Consider the following 21,166-nt stretch of genomic DNA (forward strand, 5'->3'; position numbering starts at 1 on the left):
GGTTTTACCAATTAACACTCAACAAGAACAAATAAGATGCCTACTTCACGACGTCTTTGTCGAAGGTGATCTTCGCCAATCTGAGATTAAAAATTTTATTATTATTTTAACTGGCATTTATTTGATTATGAATGGAGTTAGGAATCTTTACAAATGTTTGACATCTATTTTTTTCTGTGAATTGCCTGTTTATGTCCTTCACACAGTTTTCTACTGTGTTGTTGATTTTTAACAGCATTTTACATGTTAAGAAATTTAGAGCTTTGCTCTAACTTTCAGAAATTGTTTCCCAATTTATCAATATTTTAAATTTTGCTTATAGCATTTCTCTGTGCAGAAATGTCTTATTTGTATGTATCCAAATTAATCTTTTCTTCTGTGGTTTTGGATTTGGTGTTTTGCTTGAAACTGCATTTCCCTCTTCAAAATTGTTTTTCAAAGACTTTTCTCTATTATTTTTATAGTATCATTTTTCACATTTGAATTTTCAACTAATCTGGAATTTGCTTAAGTATAAATAATAACATAGGATTCCAGTGCATTTTTTTCCCCCCAGTACCACAGGTTGAATAAGGGCATTGCTTCCTCCACTAATTCAAAATATCACTTCTCCATGGGTCTATCTACTTTGTTCAACTGATTTATCTATTTATGTGACAGTCCCAAAATGTTTAAATTATTGTAATTTTTTAAATAACTGGGTTTACCAGCAGTCCTCCTCTTCCTTCCTTGGCCTTCTTATTCCTTGTTTCTCTAGCTATTCCTTAAGTTTTTTCTTTAACTTTAGAATCAGTTTGTCTAGTTATAATCTGTGAATACATGTGTTTTCCTTTTATCTGATACTTGCATTTATTTTTCTTTGCTAATCACTTGACATGCAATTCCAGAACAATGTTAATAACAAAGGCACACATCAGAAATTTCAGTAATAAACGTTTTCCCAACACTTCATTGGCAACCAAGATACTGAAAATTATTTTACTTTTGTTTGATCTCCTCCCTCTCTCATCCCCCTCAATAATTATAGAAGAGCCTCATCAGTCTTGCCAAGCTCTTTACACAGTTCCTTTCCAACTCTCTCAGTTTTATCCCTTTATTTCAACAAGAAATCTCCTGCCTTTCTCACCAACATGATAACCCAGCTTCACTTCTTACCTTCAGTGTCAGGGGCCCTATCCCTTATCTGTGTTCTTAATCCCACACCTTAAGGCTTCATTTGAGACTCTGTTCCCTTCAGCCTATGAGCATACTCAGTGCTTCGCTCTAGGTTGAATAGGTGAGTAGCCAGTCTTAGAAAATATTTTTCTTTCCAATTATTATAATGGAATACAGAGGAAGGGGTTAACAACAACAACAAACATGTATTTCACGTCCAACAGACTGAACTGAAATCTTGGAAATACTATTTCTTTTTGTTTAGCTTGCTTGAGACTTAATGATTCCTGAATCTGAAGGTGTATGTCTGTCACCATTACTGAAAAATTCTCAGCTATTTTCTTTTCATATATTTCCTCTTCCTCTATGTCCTCCCATTTCTCCTTCTAGAATTCCTATTAGACATAAGTTGGAGCCTTAATCTTTCCTCTATCTCTCTTAACCTCCCTCATACCTTATCCCTGTCTGCTGAATTCTGTATAATTTCCTCCAGTCTATCTTCTAGTTCACCAATTTTCTCTTCACCTGTCAAACTTGCCATTTAACTTCTGACCATTCCATTTTGAACATCAATAGCTACATTTTTCCATATATGGAAGTCTTTTTCTAAAATTCAAACCAGTCTTGTATCTTTAATAAAGTCTTCTTTTCCCAGATGTTTCCATTCCTTTTATGTTTGTAAGCATTTTAAACATCTTTACTTTATGGTCTCCATCTGATAACTATATTATCTGAAGTTCTTAAGTGCCACATTGCTGGATTTTGGTTCACTGGCCCTTGCTCATGTTTGGGGCTGAAGGGGGTGAGGAAGGAATGGGTTTTCATTTTAAATAATGAGCTCACTCTTAGCAGGGTGTTTTCTGTAAAAATCCTGTAAGTTCTGGGTGAAAATGTTTTCTCTGAAGAGATTTTACTTTGCTTCTCCCAAGAAATCCAGAGGTATTACCAACCACAAATCACTTTATGTTAGTTTATGTTCATTTTTTGGCTTAGACATTCCCAGAAAGGGGGGCTAATGTAAACTTGAACCTCAAGCCTGTGTAAAAGCATACTTATGGTTATAAATGCTCAGGGAAGATTAAGACATAGACCAGGCCCTGGCTTTGTGTGTGTTTGGAGGTAGGGGCCCTCCACCCCAGTATCCTACCTCCAACAGATCCAAAGCTTTCTCCCATGATGGCATGTAGCCATTAAAACCAAGCACCTAGATTACGGATGCTGGAAAAAACCAAACCAAAAGCAAACCACACTCAGTATCAGTTTGTTGTAAGTTCCCTCTGTTGCTGCCATTGTTGTTGCTGATGTTGCTGCTGTTGTCTGTTTTGTGGAAAAAGAGGGATGGTCTCAGGGTATTTCCCTTACTTTCTTAAGAGATCAAGAGGTCATTAAAAAAATGTTCATTATATTTTATCCAGCATTATCAAAGTGTTTTATATTGGGAGAGTTTTCCAGTTCTATACTCACCCATATTGCCAAAAATAGAAGACCTGGAAATACCATATAGAGTTTTCCAGCTTATAAAAAGCCAAGCAAAACATTCTTTAGTGTGCAAAAATAAACAAATGGGACCTAATCAAACTTACAGGCTTTTGCACAGCAAAAGGAACCATAAACAAAATGAAAAGACAATCTACAGAATGGGAGAAAATATTTGTAAATGATGTGACCAGCAAGGGATTAATTTCTAAAATATACAGACAGCTCCTACAACTCAGTATCAAAAAACCCAAACAACCCAATTCAAAAATGGGCAGAAGATCAGAAGAGACATTTATCTAAAGAAAACATATAGATGGCCAACAGTCACATAAAAAGATGCTCAACATCACTAATTATTAGAGAAGTGAAAATCAGAACTACAGTGAGTTATCACCTCACACCAGTCAGAATGGCCATCATCAAAAAGTCTACAAATAACAAATGCTGGAGAGGGTGTGGAGAAAAAAAACCCTCCTACACTGTTGGTGGCAATGTAAATTAGTGCAGCCACTATGGAGAACAGTATGGAGGCTCCTTTAAAAACTAAAAATAGAGCTACCATATGACCCAGCAATCCCACTCCTGGGCATATATCCAGAAAAGACAAAAACTCTAATTCAAAAAGATACTTGCACTCCACTGTTCATTGCAGCACTACTTACAGTAGCAAAGACATGGAAGCAACCTAAGTCTCCACTGACAGATAAATGGATAAAGAAGATGTGGTAATATATATACGATAGAATATTACTCAGCCATAAAAAAGAAAGAAATAATGCCATTTGCAGCAACATGGATGGACCTAGAGCTTATCATACTAAGGGAAGTAAGCCAGGCAGACAAATACTATATGACTTAAATATGGAATCTAAACAATAACACAAGTGAACTGATTTGTAAAACAGAAACAGACTCACAGACATAGAAAACAAACTTATGGTTACCAAAGGGGAAAGGAGGGAGGAGGAATAAATTAGGAGTATGTGATTAACAGATACACACTACTATATATAAAATAAACAACGAGGACCTACTATATAGCACGGGGAACTATATTCAGTATCTTGTAATAACCTCTAATGGGAGAGAATCTGAAAAATATACATATGTATATTATACATATATAATGTATGCATAATGTTAGCAAAGAATTACTTTGCTAACACATATTGTAAATCAACAACAGTTCAATAAAAAAAAAAAAAAAAAACTCCTTATTGGGAATTCCCTGGCGGTACAGTGGTTAGGACTCTGTGTTTCCACTGTGGGGGGCACGCGTTCCGATCCCTGGTCAGGGAACTGAGATCCTGCATGCAACGTGGAGCGGCCAAAAAGTCCTCATTGAACATTTCTTCAATAGATTATTAGCTATCTTGACATCAACTTCAAAACACCAGAACATACTTCTCAGATTTCCTAATTTCTCATAATAAACCAATATGGATTTATTATATGAGAGCATTTCTAAACATTTTTGAAGTGGTTACTTTCAAATTCTATTTCTGTCTTTGAACATTAATAGTGACTCCTGTTTAGAAAACTCTTTCACTTGACCCCTGCTGCATCTTAAGTCCTTTATTCAGTCCACCAATAACCATCTGAGTACCTACTGTATACCAGGCCTTTTCCAGGTAGTGGCAACACAATTTTGAAGAAAACTTCCCAAGTCCCTGTCCTCATGGAGCTTATATCTTAGTGGATGGAGACAAACATACAAATATATTGAGTGGTGATAAGTGACATGTACAGAAACAGAGCAGGATAACAAGGCAGCAGGTGACAATCTGGTTGGGGCCATGAGGGGGAGTGACTGATATTTTATTTTTTTGCGGTACGCGGGCCTCTCGCTGTTGCGGCCTCTCCCGTTGTGGAGCATAGACTCCGGACGCGCAGGCTCAGCGGCCATGGCTCACGGGCCCAGCCGCTCCGCGGCACGTGGGATCTTCCCGGACCGGGGCACGAACCCGTGTCCCCTGCATCGGCAGGCGGACTCCCAACCACTGCGCCACCAGGGAAGCCCGACTGCTATTTTATATAAGGTGATCAGTAAAGTCCTTTTGGACAACGTGACATTTGAACTGTCTTAACGGATGGGAGAGGGAGCCGTGCAGATATATGGAAGACTAGCGTTCCAGGTAGAGGGAACAGCAAATATTCCTAAGGCAGGAACATACTTGGCCGCTCCAGGGAGGCCCGTATGCCTGTGGAGGAGTAAGTGGGGTGAACAGTGGTGGTAGGAAATAAGGTAAGAGTGTCCATTTCCCCACATATTTATTCCCTCCTCATCCAGTCAAGTACTACACCACTCCCAATGCCTCTTGCACCCATCTCTCAGTCCCAGTCTTACTTCACGCCCTTACCATCCTTGCTTTGTTCACCTGAGGACAGCTAGTACAACACTTCCTGCACTGTAGATGCTCCATAAATGTTCGAGGATAACATATTTGAATTATCTTCTCCAGAATATATGTTGTCTTGGCTGGTCCCTCATCACGCACCTAATGGAATTTGTGTCTCTGAATGTGGTTTCCTTTAGCATGATGACTTCTGGTTGAAACTTTATTGTGATGGGAAATGAAGTTATGTTCACATCCAAACTTGACAGATTAAACCACTTTTTTATTATAAGCTTAATTGGCACACAGTTCACTGAAGATACACTTCACTTTTACAGAAGCCTGTCAATAGGAAAATACATTGACGCACACAAAAATTTATATTGGTACTTCAATATAAATTTAAACAAATGCTTTCCAAAGAGGATACAGGTTATTTACGTCAATAATTAAAGATGGCTCTTGCATGTGCCAATGTCATGTATATGTTTAATTGCGTATTATGTTTAAGGCCGATGGAATCTGTAGCTAACTTCTCAGTTGGTTCCTAAATAGGAACATACTGATATTGTCTTCTTGTTAACTATACAAATGAATCATATAAAATGTTCCCTGATATGTAGCTATAAAATTATTATTTACTCCACACTTAAGTCTTACGGCAACTTTAGAAGGCACTGCCTGTGAGGATGACCCTGCCCTTGAAATGTCTGTATCTTTTTCTCACCAGGATACACAATTCAAATGCATAGGACTCAATGACTCCTTAGTATTTAAAAAGGTCCTCATTTCAAGGATAGAAATATATAAGATCTTAGTAAACACAGCTGAGTTTCTTAAGGGGATGGTGGGAGGGCAGTGGCAAAAAAACCCCAGGACAGATGCTCAACAAAAAGCCGTTTGAAAATCATCATAAAAGTAAATACTTTCCATCATAGCTGTATTTTTCTAATTACTGTTATGCCAAACATTTGCCACCACAAAATACATTCATTTTTATTCTTTATTTAAATTATAATGAGTGGTGGGTGTTTCTTCCTAAATAGCCATTAAGCTCTTTGGAAATTTTAATCTACTTTACTTAAACTAATTTAATAAACAAGAATTTTCCCCTTTGATTTTTATAAGCAACTGCCATGAAGCATATTTTGAAACCACCTTTAATTTGGTAAAAAGACACTTTGGCAATGTGGGAGAGTACATGACCTTGGAAAGACCCAGCAAGTACAGTAAATGCCCATGATCTCAAGGAAAACTACAGGCTACAGAACACTCCATTTTTCTTATACTGAGCTAGAGTACAAATGTAACTGCTTAAACACAAACATCCATCTTCCACCAAATAGTAAACAGATATTTTATGTAATTATAAGATAATTCCTTCAATTCCACCAATGTAAAAGCAAAACAAGTTGCAAAGATCAACAATATAGAGACCGAGGGTGAAAACAAGGTGAGTCGTTCACAAGCTAATTGAAACTGCAGCCTGAAGATGCCAGACCAACATTATAAATATGAAGGAAAAGAAGCTAAATGTTTACTTATCACAAATAACTTCGGCATAAGCACCAGCTATGTTCAGATGGGGCCAGCACACAGGCCAAGTATAAATGCACAGATCACAGTGAACGAAAGCCATAAAAATCTAGCTCCCTGGCCCTTCAATCAACCCTTCAGAGCAACGGGAATTTAGCAGGGAGCCAGAAGTCCCCCTTCAGCTGCTTATACAACATTAAGCCACCCCACGCCTCACCCCCAAGCCCTTTCCCACCAGCAACAGTCACAGTGAGCATATAATTTCTCGATCCAGTTTATCCAAGGTCTGTAGGTACGGGCAATAATTTGCCCTATTTCATTTTAAAGAGAATGCTTACATAAATTAATACTCAAAGACATTGAACCATCATTTGTGTATATTCTCATTTAACATTCAAATGGTTTAGATGGCATTTTAGAAGGTCCCCTATGGTGCAAGTAAGGGTCTTTAAATTTGGATTAAACACTGATATTACGTCTAAGATCTTGAATGTGAGACTCCAGGCCTCTCTATGGTAAGGCAGGTGACAGTATCTTCAGTCATTCTACATAATAAATGCACTGTTCTGTGGCTACAAAATCCTGACTACTTGAATGATCTACTGCCATGGGCTAAGGTTTTATAAGGCACTTTTGGCTATGTGAAATATTTCTCCTAACTCTCAGGCTGAATCTTAAAGAAATATTTACAAAGCTGCAGCAAAGTAATTTTAAAACTGGATGCTCTACTGATAGGTCTAACTGGGATGGTGAGAAGCAGTTTGTACACAATGCCCGTTAATTTCTCCCTGTGCCGTGCGTGTATCACCGTAGAGAAGGTCACAGACGTGGGCCACCTGAATTACTGTGTAGCTCGCTGGACTCTTCAACAGCCACATGACCCCTTTTCCTTTTCTTCATTCAACTGATCTGCAGAGGTGTGACCGTTGGATCGCACCACGCCTTCGGGAATCCAGGACTTGTCCACACACCGTTCCATTCGCTTCATTATCAGGTCCAGGAGCACCTCAATCGCTTGGTTTATGTTTGTCCCATTGGCAGCGCTAGTTTCAAAGTAGGGGATTCTGGAAGACAGTGACAACTCGGGTAAAAACATGTGGAGGGAAAGGACAGTGACCTTTTTGCTCTTGATAATTCAACTTAAAAAATCGGAAGAATACAAATATACAAGACAACAAAAGCATTTTGCCACACAGGCTACATTAAAAAGCGAAAAATAAAATAATTGACACTGCATTCCTAACAGACGTAAAACTTCTGGAAGTGTTTACTCCCATTTAACAGATGATTAAACCGCAGCTCAGAAAGATAAAGCAACGTGCCCAGTTTCATTATGCTAGAAAGTAGCGGAGCCAGGATTTGAATCCACAGCTGTTTGATTCTAGTGTAACCAACTTAAACCATTGGCTCCACTGGTTCCAAATATGCATACTTGCATGAGGATTTCCAAAACAGAAAACTCTGTTTCACTTGATACATACGGGGGGCGGTGGGGGAAGCTGATATAAGAGAGACTTCAGAGGTCCCTGGCTGTATTTGTCAAAGGCTTTGCCACTTGTCAGCTCCAGGCTGTGTTCCTGGACCACACACTTGAAGACGTTCTGAATTCCACAGCACTTCAGAGTTCCTCAGGTATTATCAATCTTAAGCATGTTTGTTTTGTTATCCCAGGACCCGAGGTTAGGTGTAATTTTTTAGTAACTCACAAAGCATCATTTCAAAACTGTAAGGCTACTTTTCACATATTCTTAAGACGTCAGTCTTGTCATGGTGGTCACCTTTCATACTCAGAGTCAGTCTTTGCAAGGGGATTAATCAATCACCTGCCAAGTTCTTCCTCTCATGAAAATAGTGATAAATTTGTATTTTCTTCAAACTGTTGATTTCATTCCCACCACTTAGTAAGGAATCTGACCAAAAATGCTCTTAGATGTAAAATCTACAAAAGAAAGTTGTTTTGGCACCTCTGGGAGCCCTGCAATTGAATTCAGTAAAATATTCCTTACATTTATAGAGACTTTAACATCCAACTCTATTATAATACTTTTCCTGAAGAATGTCTTTGTTTTCCTGTCTTCTCATAGCATGTTAACACTACATCAATGACTCTGATTACAACTTTAGTTATTCTTTCATCATTTCCTGGCTAGGAGCAGCTTCCACAGGAGAGCTTTTACAGATTTGTTTTAACCTTCTTACTACTTTTACAGATCTTTTCACAACTGTTCTGCTTCCTGTGTCACCAAGAAGCACATTAGGGGCACATGTGTAGGGATGGAAGGCTGTTTGTCCATTATGATTTCCTCAAGATGTTGCCTTATTATCTACTCGCTTCCTATGGGAGGTAACAGGCCTTGCAACTGGACTCTACAATCCTCTCCCGTCTGAGTATAGCTCTTAAAAACCGGTTGAGGAACCATCACTTCATTTGAGGATTTATCTACCTATCTGTGAGTTCTGAAGGACATGCTTGCTCCACTGATTCTACCATGACCATGTTCATAGCCCTTCATATGCTGACTCTAAAATATCTTAATCAGAGAAGGGTCCACTGGGCAAATTACATCATCTCAGTAGTTTTTAAACCTTTTGCCTGGATATCTCTTTGGTTACTGTCAGTCTTTTTTCCCTACATCTTCATCTGGTGCCTTAGCCACAAAATGAAGGTAATACATCTTTCCCATCCCCCTGGTCACATGCAGTATTTCTTTACCAAGTTTGAAGAAGACATTCTTTGTAGGGACTGAATAAATACTTATTTATCAAGTTCCTATGTTATTGAGCTAAGTCCTGGGGACATTTTGTAATGCTGCCATTTTTACATGAGCTGAATTTTAGATTAAGAATTCTCAAAATTTAAATACTTAGATTTTCTCCATCGTGCTCTTTCTCAATTGTACCCATGAAGAATCATTTAATATCTGCAGAACATTTCTTATACTTAAGGAGAAGGCTTGATCATTCTATCACCATTCAGAAAGCTATTGTTTAATGGAAAAGCAACTGAAAAACTCATCTCTCCCTCAGAGAATAATGGGCTGAAATTGGAAATACAAAAATAAAAAAGTAGCTGAGCAGTAAACTTTCTTGTAAATACTAGTCATAATAGTGTACATCTTACTTTTAAAATTTCCTCAAAGTCAATTAAAAGTATCTTTCCAGCTATAGAGTCCTCAGCCTCAATGAATCCCTCAACAGGATCTCCATTAAGCTATTTCTACTTTCCACAGTTTCTTCCATCTCAGCTCCTGGTAATTACCTCACAACAATTTTTAAGGCATAAATGAGAAAGCACAGTTGAAAATACTTTTTAAAAAATAATAAAACCTATGCATTGAAGTTACAGACAGTTTGGAGAATAGTTAAGAGCCATAACCTCTGGAGCCAGCCTGCCGGGATTCAAATCCTAGTACGACTCCTTACCGACTGTGTAGCCCTGGCAAGCTATTAACATCTGTGCCTCAGTTGCCTTATCCATAAAACTAGATAATATCAGTATCTTCCTATTAAGGATTAAATGAGTTAACATTTCAAGCACTTAGAAATGCGCAATTTCTGACAAATGTGTCATTGATAAACATTTCTTATTTCCAACGCAGTAATGGGTTAGGTTACAAAAGTTTGTTTTTAATTTTGTTGTTTAAAACTTAGGACACATAGAAACAATGTCACTGAATCATGGAAAATCATAGCTCCAAGAGACCTCAGCAAGATTATAAACATTAAATTTCCAGATTAGCCCATAAGCATTGATTTAATCCACAATGTAGCTGATATACAATCCTGCCCTAAATTCTGGTAAACTGAGCCATGCTTCCCTACGTCAGAGATGGCTCACTCAGATCTGTCCTAGCCAAAATGTTTCATGCTTCAAAGCATTTGTCTCGAGGTCCAGTCCCTGTCAAACCATAAGAGGTTCCTTACTGCCCCCAAGTGATCATCACTAAATGCTGAGAGAAAATGGATCTTGCTTTACTGATCAATACTGAAGTATAAATGACTGGTGCCTCTAGCAGAACTATGAGCTATTCTCTATTTACTAACTTCAGCAAATATTTAATTGGTACAATTTCAGGGTATATGAGTGAAGGTGTACATTTTTAAGTCACTCATATGAAAAGAGGTACGGTATTAATGAGATGTAGTTTAGAGTTATAATTCAAATTCTAGTAACAAACTAAAAATATATTTACTGGCCATTTGTGAATCTTCAGGTGATGTGACCAGGAGTCAGGTTAACAGACTTAAAATCTTTGGACTAATCATTCAGAATCTTCTGAGCAATTGGGGCGACATGGTTTTCGTTTCTATAGGAATAAATGAATGCTAGAGATCACTCCTCTCTACTCTCAGTTCTTTGAGCTGCCAGACGAAAAGCAAACTAGATGAGATGCACATCGAAGACCCTGAACTAAGACTTCTGTTCCAGCATAAAATGATGCCCCAGACACAGAAATGTGCCTTGTGCTCACATTTGAAAATTGGACTTGCTCAGCTTGTCCTAAGGGCATAGGAAGTCTAGCGGATGGAGTCAGTCATATTTTTACGTCCATATCTTCCTGATGCTCACTTTTAGAAGGCATTCGGGCTACTTTATCTGAACAGTTCTCCGCGTCTGTAAAGAGGTGTAACAGTGCTTCGTGGGGTCTTGATAAGGAGGCAATAAGATAATACACGTAAAGGGTTTAACACAAGCCTAGCATCCGCAAGTGCTCAATCAGTGTTCATCTAATGGGGTTCTCTTCTTCTCTAAAAATAATATTCTGCTTTTCCTAAAACTTTCTAGGCAAAAATTTAGTAATCTTAGCTTAAATTCAAGAGGATCAATTGTCCCCCTTTTAAGCATGGAGACAGGTGTGTTGTTCCTTCTCGCCACATGGTGGTGCTAGAGCAGCATGACTAGGGAGCAGTCCCGCCAAACGTTTGAAAAAATCATGTACAGCTAATTGATATCTGTAAACGAGCACTTACTGACATTTTGGAACACATGCAGAACACAAATTTTGATGTGCTTTTAATAAATCGATAAATCACAAATTTTTAAATTAAAAAATAATGAGCAAAACGAAAATTAGGGTGGGCATTATCACTTGCAGCTTTTCACCGAGACACCTATATCCAGCTCACGTCATAGGTTAGGACCCACATTTTTAGATGTTTTCTTTTCCATGACTTATTTCTACAACACGAGAAGATCTTAGATCCCAGGAATGAAAGCAAGTGTATCTGGTGATTCTGTCCAATGGTTCTAGATATTTGGCTCACGTGTGGATCCAGAAATTAGGAAGATATTTTTCACTAAAGTAAGAAGTGAGTCTCACTACTCTTCATGGCCTGTTGGCTGGTAAATGAACAAGCATTTACAGGAAAGAGTGAGTGTATAAACTGTTTCAGCCTGGGAGATTGTGCCCAAATGAAATTCAGGTCCTCCTACTGAGTTCTTTGGGGCTCTGGAAATCAGCCTTATCCGTTTAGTTGCAGCTTATGTGTGTGGTTTTAAAATGTGCCCAATGATACGGCATTAATTTATTTCTGGAATAAGGGTTGGATGTCCACAAATTTTCAAAGAATAAAAAACTATTCAGACTAGATAAGACACTGACAGCAGTTTGCTGTGCTAAGCCACTTGAAATCCCAGAAATGGTCTGTACTCATATTACTAATGTTGTAAATCAATGTTTTTAACACATCCTTTATTCAAGAAACTCTTCAGCACCCTTCTCAGCACTAGCCAGCAGTCTCCAATGGGGGGAAAATGTTGTCTTATATTTGCTGCCCCTAAGAATAGATCTTAAAAGCTCTCATCGCAAGAAAACAAAATTGTAACTACATGGGACTTTCCTGGTGGTCCAGTGGTTAAGACTCTGCACTTCCACTGCAGGGGGCACGGGTTCCACCCCTGGTCTGGGAACTAAGGTCCCACATGCTACCAGGCATGGCCAGAAAAAAAAAAAAAGGAAAATAAAATTGTAACTACATGTGGTGATGGATGTTAACTAAACTTACTGTGGTGATCATATCACAATATATACATAAATCAAATCGTTAAGTTGTATACCTAAAACGAATACAATGTTATATATAATGATATCTCATTTTTTTAAAATTTGCTGACTCTTTCTTTGCACAGCACATGTGAAATACATACTTTCAATTATCATACTTTCATCATATTCATAATCTCTATTCCCCCCGACCCTGAATCAAAAACAAAAGGCTTATATTGACCACCAACTATCTTCTGTGAATAAAGAGGGTAGAAGGATGCTTAGATGCAACCATTTCCACTCACAATAAAGTCCTTTCCTACCCAGTTGTGGCTGGTGCTCCTTTGGTACCAATCCCAGTGTCCCTGCCCAGTCTGTATCAATTATGACATCAATTATGTCATCAGTCTGATGTCATTAACTGTGCAAGAGAAAAAAATCCTCCTGCATTTAGCATGGATTTTCCGATGTTAAGTCATTGAGCGCATTTCCCTTCTCCAAGCATGGCACAAGTAGACACCTGTTTCATATTCTGTGCATAATGATTTTGTCCAGGTCTGCTGTCAAGGAAAATATCTGCCAGCATGCACAGCTCATAGTAACTTGACATCTACACAGGTGGTTCTCAAAGTGTTATCCTCAATCACTAACAGCAGAAGCATCTAGGAATCAGCTAGAAATGTAAAATGTGGGGCTTCGTCCCAGACCTACTAAATGAGAAACTGAGTGGGACAGCGTTCAGGTGAAGCTGGAGCACACTAAAGTCTGAGATCCAACAGTATCATCTAAAAGACGAATGTTGTCCATGTTGCATTCTGCTTTCTCTTTTAATATATTTGTCACTGACTTTGTAGCTATTTTTAAAAGTATTTCAGCAACAGTGTTAACTATAATAGTTTTTTGACTGGCAGAAGTACAAATTTGAATAACCCTGTTTTGCTCTCTTCTCCGATTTCATTGACAATATTATTCAATATTACATACTAGAAAGCATTATTTTGTAGTTGTTCTAAAAAACGTGACTGCTTTACGGGGCACATCGCTTTGTTGTGTTAGGAAGTGACCTAAGAGCTTCACATTACAATTTAACCACGTTTTATAGCAAAAAAAAAAAAAAAAAAAAAAGGTAATTAGGGGTGAAGGGATTCTTAGTCTACTAAAAATAATTTTTTGAATATTCATCGTCATGCATCCAATTCACCCTTTCTACTTTGGGCTGCTGCATGAAGCCCTCATTCTCAGATTTACTTGTCCCAGCAGACACAGATTTATGTTCCATATTTGCATTGTGACATGTTTTTATTAGGTTTGCAAAGTTTTTCTGAGACATAGTCCTTCACTCTCCAAATGCATGTATATTTCAGAGAACCACCTGTGAACCAATGACCCATTTTTATGAACTGAGGAGAGAAGGCAATACCATAGTAACAAAAAATGCAAATTTATCAGACAACATACAAAAGATATGAAGGTATGCCATAAACTACCGGTTTCTGAGTGTTAGCATGTAGATGGACGAACCAACATAGTCCTCTAGTGCATGTGCAACCAATGAAAATATTACGATTATTAAAAATGAAAAAAAGATGTCTGTGAAAATAATCATTAAACTTATATGTTCAAATTTGTGAAATGCACGTGAACCAAATTTCCCCTTTACACCTTCCTCTTAAACTGCCAAACAGCCTACAGAACTCTATTTTATGCTTCCTGAATCCTGAGGGATGTCCGTTTCCACCCCTTTCCATTCTTCAATAATTTCAATTATCTTATCTGCTAATCTCTCCTCTCCTTATTTTAACTCAGCTCAGAAACTTTACATCGAGTCCCTCTTATGAAATACTCCCCAGATCTTCCAACCTGGGCACAGAGGGAAGACAATCCCTGTTATCCCCAGATCCCCCATATAGTCAGAAAGCAACGCCAGGCTCTTTCATACCAGGCAGGAGACGGAATCCTAAGAACCTGCCCAGAGGAAACAAGCAAAAGGCTGAAGAAGGCCAGAGGGGTAAGAAATCAATCCAGACTCCCCAACAAAGCTTGAGAATGTGCTTGTTTGATCCAGCTAACTCCCCTAGCTGCCCTATTTTTTTTTTTTTTTTTTTGGTCTTTGCAAACACACTTCTCAAAAGCATGGTCCACAGTTTCCTTTGCTTCATCACTTACTTCCTCCTCACCCCCTTGCAACACAGCGCCCAGCTTCAACACTTCAGAATCCTCCATGATATTTGATCCCTCCCTCTTTCCTTCCACTACTTTACACAAAGTGCCTCTCATGAGAGGAGGGGACATATCAGGTGATCAGAATCGCCTGCAGGGCTCTGTCAGCCTCCATTTCAGAATCACCTCCGTCAGAGGTTCTCAACCTCTGCTCACAAAAATCACACGGAGAGCTTTTAAAAGATACCAGTGTCCGGCCCCCACTCCCCACCTGTGGTGGCTTTGCAATCTGTCAGCTTGGCTAGATTGAACAATACTTCCCAGAATTCCCTTCCCAGTCAGGGTGGACCACAGAGAGATGCAGCGGGGGGGATGCAGAGGGCGGAAGTGAAGGAGCAGCCGTTCTGCTCATACAACGACGCTTCTCCACTAGCTCATCTCGTTGGCACAGACCAGTGACCAGACCTGCCCCCTTTCCACCTTCCCCTAGATCCTCCTTCAGCTTCTCCAACTCCTGGGCCAGGTGTGTGTGTTTAACTCTGTGGCAAAGGGTCTTGGCTTCTGTAGGACACCCACACCATCCAGGTCAGAAGCCATAAGAACTGATACAAGTTTCAGACCATCATTACGGGTCCCAGCTGGTTCTGGCTCTCCGCCACTTCAAATCCATCTTCCCCTCTGACTGCCTGCCCTGTGGGCTCCAGAGTCAGACACAAAGCAACACTTTACAAAGGCTGCCCAACAGCTCTCCACTTCACCCCACTCGCCATCCCCAGACTGACCTGGGAAAGTACTCATAACAGCCCTCCACGTTTGAAGGCTTTCGGCAACTTCCTGTGTCCCAGGAGATCAAGTCCACTCTTCTTACCTGGTGTTCAAAGCTCTCCAAACTCTGGCTCCTTCCCACCGGGCCTTCCACTCCCCCCCACCACCCCCGGTGTGAACCCCATCCTTGAGTGCTTTCCGAACTCAATCAGCCCAAGGAAGAACAAAGCAGGGGTCACACAAGGAAAGGGGCAAGGGCCTCCTCTGGTCTCCTCGGGCTTGTCTAACAACAGAGGCCGCCAGCCTGGTAACGCCCCTACACACAGCCTGCCTATCTCTTTATCTCTCTCTCCCTCCCTCTCTCTCTCTCTCTCTCTCTCTCTCTCTCCCTCTCTCTCTCTCTCTCTCTCCCCTTCCTTCTCTACCCTACTTGCTGCCTCCCACTTATATTAAGGGTAATTAATACATACACATTTGCATTCTCATTATATGAGAGGCAGAAAGAAAGTAAAGCACGAATTGTTTTGTAGACGTGCCCCAGACACCTTAATTAGCAGCGGCTGACCCCTTCTCTCATGTCCAGTTAATGCTGCTGCTACTACGAACCTATTCCCTGAGCTAAAGGAGGAAGACAGTATTTAGTTGATTCTCCAGCACAAAAACACAGCTTAAACCAAAGGGGATCTTCACAGTCCTCTCCCAGCACAGGTATTCCAAAGCCAATAAGGCCTTCTTGTCTGCGGGAGCTCTCTACAGCAGCATAGGAACTGGCTTTGAAATTTCCTCGCTGAATATAGAGAATTTCCTTATCCTGGGTGTCTCTTACCTGCATCTTGGAAAGGAGGCCTTACATAGTTAGGGCATTTGACCTCAAAGCTTTCTTCAAACACCAAGAGATTGAGAAAAACGGTACTGAAGCGCTGAATGAGGGTCCTCGCCCACTGCTGTGGCTATGGTTCCCATATCATATAATATTAATATGCAAAGTAGGTATTTGACACCTCCCCCCAAGGGCTACATCTCAGTGTTTCAATTTTTTGCTTTTGCCCTTTTTGTTATCCATTCATATGCAAATGTTTGTATTGGAAACTTGCTCTGTAGATTCCTCCACAAAAATACTCACCCATACTTCTCCGCAAGTCCTCTGGCCTCTTCCTCTTTTACTACTCTTTGGTCTTCCAGATCACTCTTATTTCCACATAACACTATATCTGGGTTTTCACAATATGCATGCATTTGTAGCTGGCCTATTAATATAAGAAAATTTATTATAGGTAAGTAATGTAAGTCTATGATCAGTGGAGAATACATGCAAAAGTGCTTTGAAACTGTAAATGGATATACAGATATAAGGAACTGATATAATTCTTTCAAAGCACCAAGACCCTAAGCTATAAAACTAAATGGATAGGGCAGAGATGTAAAACTAATCCTACCCTTATGCACATACCCCAGCTTATTTATATCGGAGAGGAATGGGAGAATTTGTTCTCTCTCCAAAAGTTATGTACACACACACACACACACACACGCGCGCGCATACACATACAACATAGCTGTCTCTCTTATGAAGGCCATTTGAAAAAAAAAAAACACTTGGAGGATTTACTAGTGCTTATGGCTAATCTTAAAGCTCTGATTTTCATATATTTTCTCTCCACAGCAATGACATTTTAAAACAAATTGTCTTTCTATAAACTAACCTATTTCCGTCTGAAATGTTTTTCACATTTTCCTATTATCCTAAGGCAGAATCAATTTATCTAAAACAAACAAAATATAGGATCAAATGAAGATAGAAAACCCAGAATAAATAGTAAATGATTCTGTCACCAGAACCAAGAAGCAGGAGACTACAATTCTTACTCCATAGCTGCTATTTCTTTTCACCTGAAAACCTGTAAATAGGCAATAATTTTTTTTTTTTTTTTTTTTTTTTTGCAGTACGTGGGCCTCTCACTGTTGAGGCCTCTACCGTTGTGGAGTACAGGCTCCGGACGCGCAGGCTCAGTGGCCACGGCTCACGGGCCTAGCCGCTCCGCGGCATGTGGGATCTTCCCGAGCTGGGGCACGAACCTGTATCCCCTGCATCGGCAGGCGGACTCTCAACCACTGCGCCACCAGGGAAGCCCGGCAATAATTTTTAATAGCAGTTAAATCAAGGGAACTTCAACTAAGCTAAAGAGCTTAATCTCCCCAAGAAGGAAAATAAAGCCTTATTTCTTCCTCATCACACTCCACAATGAAATGAAAGCAACCCAAACTTGCACAATAAGACTTCCTCAAAAATGTGTGGCTTAATTTATTTTTTATCATGGTTAACCAGAAAAGTGTTGACATTTTAGTTCCTCATTATAAAGTCACGTTCGCTATATCTTACCATGAGAAAGTCAAATCGGCAAGTATTTACTGAGCAATAAGGGAGGCCTGATACTTGGTGTAGAATTCAGGGCACTGACCTTCGCCCTCAAGGGATAGTTAGGGGAAACGAGACCTATACAGGCAAGACCAAACTGTGTACCATTTCCAACAAGAGCCGAGACCTTTCTTTCCTCCAGGCTGTTACACATGCTGTCCCCACACCCTTGAATACCCAAACACAACCTTCCTTCAGGGACTCCCAACCCTTCCTTTAAGACTTGCCTCTCAGTTACCTCTACTGTGAAACCTTTCTGGTCTCCAGAGAGACTCTGAGCTCTGTTAACACCATGTCTATTCAGTGTCATGGTTATGAGCATGAACTCAGGACTCAGGGTGTCTAAGGTTGAATCCTGGCTCTGCCATTTACTAGCTGTGTGGCCTTGAGGAAGTTATGCGGCCACTCTGTGCCTCAGTTTCCCCATCTGTAAATGGTGATAATGACGGTACTTACTTCATAGGGTTTAGGTGAGGATTAAATGAGTTAATTCAGCAACTCTTCAGGTAAGGTCCATGGACCAGCAGCCTAACCATCACCTGGGAACTTGTTAGAAATGCAAATTCTCAGGTACCACCCCAGATCTACTGAATCAGGAAGGCTGGGTTTCAGGCCTGGAATCTGTGTTTTAACAAGCCCTCTGGGGGGATCTGGATGCATGCTTGCACTTGACAATCATTAAATTAATATAATAAAGAATTTAGAGCTGCTGTGTATTACCAGTAGTAATGTTTAATAGTATTTACTATGAGGAGTCTGGGAAGTACAATAATTGATAATTTTTTTTTCTTTTTTCCCAACTTTTCTAGAAAATCTGTGAATTACTTACCGTGGGTTCAATCCCTGGTCCAGTAAGATCCCACATGCTGTGGAGCAACTAAGCCTGTGTGCCACAACTACTGAGCCCGCGTGCCACAACTACTGAGCCCAGGCACTGTAACTACTGAAGCCCGTGTACTGGGGCCCACGTGCTGCAACTACTGAAGCCTGTGTGCCTAGAGTCTGTGCTCCGCAACAAGAGAAGCCACCGCAATGAGAAGCCCATGCACTGCAACGAAGAGTAGCCCCCACTCACCGCAACTAGAGAAAGCCCGTGCGCAGTAATGAGGACCCAACACAGCCACAAAAGAAAAAAAGGTAAATTAGGGATGTCCCTGGTGGTCCAGTGGCTAAAGACTCTGTGCTCCCAATGCAATGGGCCCGGGTTCGATCCCTGGTCAGGGAAAATAGATCCCACATGCCGCAACTAAGAGTTCGCATTCTGCAACTAAAGATCCTACATGCCTCAACTAAGACCCGGCACAGCCAAATAAAAAAAATTTTTTTAGTAAATTGATTAATTCTTTTAAAAAAATCTCACTAAGGAAAAAAGCACATACATAAATAACTACAACTAGAGGTGGTATGTGATACGGACCCTGTAAGTAGTACAAAAGGTAACAGGAGTTAAGAGGAAAGAAAAAATTTAATCCAACAAAGTTGTCACAGAAAATTTCATGGAGGCCATATTTTGCTATATTTTAAAGAAAAAGTAAAACTCAACTTTTTAAGGAAATGGGTGTGGGTGTGAGGAGGGCTTTTCAGACAGAGGGAATAACAGGAATAAAAATATAAAGGCAAAAATACGTTAAAAATATACCTGCTGGGCTCCTGTCCCATTTATGTGAGGCTACAGAAGAAAAGTTTAGAAATATAGGCTGCTTTAGAGTTTCCCTACAAAACACGCTGCCTGTGGGCATGACTGCCTCCTCCTACAAGCTCCAGAAAGACAGGTGAGTGATAAAACCTATCTGATTCCTCTCAGATTTCAAATTCAGGCCCAGAGGACACAGCTCTCTATTCACTCTCCTAAACTCAGCAGGGATCACCTTGGGACTCTTACCCCTTGCCCAAGAGGGCATGGACAGATCTTGGGTCAAGGGAGAAGGGACTGCAATGCAGCTCTGGAGAAGCAAAGGGAGGGGGCAGACCTGCTTCCTCCCCCTGGGCCTTCAGCGCCCAGGACTCAGCTACCTGCTCAATGCAACACTGCCTCTGTTCTTCTATCACCATTAGTGTGTATATATATATATATATTTTTTTTTAATTTGACCAAAAAAAAAGAAGAAATGAATGATCCCTCTAATAGTCAAAATACTAACAGGAAGAGGAAAAATAAAATGTATAGATAATTAACAAATTTTTATTCCTAATTAAGATTTGCTATTACCACCTCTGACACTGAACCTTATACCATTTTTTTAAAAACGGGGCTGGAGGGAGGAGAATACTTTCCATTGAAGATGCGAAATCTCCAATATGCATGTTTTCTTTACCTAACTGGGCAAAAAGAATTCTTTTACACTATAAGGAAAACATAAAATAATACATACATACACATAATTTCACATGATTTTGTTCTTCATCTAACTAGCCATAAAGCCCAAATGGACAAGATTTATCTTCTCCAGAGTTTCAGTTTCTGCCAGTGAAAAATAGGTGGGTTGATGCTCTTTCGATGCTAAGATTCTATGAGCCCATCTCTAACAACAATCCTTATAAAGTGCTTGACTTAAGAAAGCCCCAGAATTTGTTCCGATGATGCAGAGGAGAGAATGATGAGCGAGGATAAGAGATTAGAAATAGCCACCACCCTTCAATTGTAAGGGTGTGTGACTCAGGCAGGCATTTAACGAAGTGAAGCCCAGTAAGCATGACTAAATTGGGGAACCTATATTTAAAGTATTAAATAGCTCTTCAACTCTTAGTGATCAACTTAGTCGAGAAAGAACATAAAGGGCCACTGAATCAAGGGGAAAAAAAGGCCACTGAATCAAAAGCCAAAAGCTCCATGTCATTGGACACGTCTGTTACTCTGTGAGGCTCAGCATCTTCATCCTAAAATTAGGACACACCACCTCCCTGCATCTGCTCACAGGGGGCACGTGGGGATCAGACACAAACTAGGTGAAAATGCTTTGAAAACCACAAGGCACTAATAAATTACTTATTTAAAAACTCTCTTTTTTTCAATGTTTAAAAATTGTTTATTTTTGGCTGTGTTTGGTCTTTGTTGCTGCGCGCGGGCTTTCTCTAGTTGCGGCGAGCGGGGGCTACTCTTTGTTGTGGTGCACAGGCTTCTCATTGTGGTGGCTTCTTTTGTTGTGGAACATGGGCTCTAGGCTCACGGGCTTCAGTAGTGTGGCGTGTGGGCTCAGTAGTTGTGGTGCAAGGGCTTAGGTGCTCCGCGGCCTGTGGGATCTTCCTGGACCAGGGCATGAACCTGTGTCACCTGCATTGGCAGGCGGATTCTTAACCACTGCACCACCAGGGAGGTCCCTCATTTTCTAAAA

General features: G+C 40.1%; 1 protein-coding gene across 2 annotated transcripts in view; it reads right to left on the reverse strand.

The window, feature by feature from the left end:
• Positions 1–5,235: 5,235 nt before the first annotated feature.
• RAB27A (RAB27A, member RAS oncogene family) overlaps positions 5,236–21,166 on the reverse strand; it is a 73,725-nt gene continuing 57,794 nt past the window's right edge. The window contains exons 5-6 of one of the 2 annotated variants that reach the window (XM_065870976.1): positions 16,542–16,665; positions 5,236–7,570 (exon numbers count right to left, since the gene is read on the reverse strand). In XM_065870976.1, coding sequence (XP_065727048.1) covers positions 7,372–7,570; positions 16,542–16,665 — 323 coding nt within the window. In that variant the 3' untranslated portion in view covers positions 5,236–7,371. The remainder of the gene's footprint in view (positions 7,571–16,541; positions 16,666–21,166) is intronic. The other variant, XM_065870975.1, reaches the window with a different exon arrangement.

The sequence above is a fragment of the Phocoena phocoena genome, chromosome 2 (assembly GCF_963924675.1).
Source record: "Phocoena phocoena chromosome 2, mPhoPho1.1, whole genome shotgun sequence".
NCBI classification, from domain to species: domain Eukaryota; kingdom Metazoa; phylum Chordata; class Mammalia; order Artiodactyla; family Phocoenidae; genus Phocoena; species Phocoena phocoena.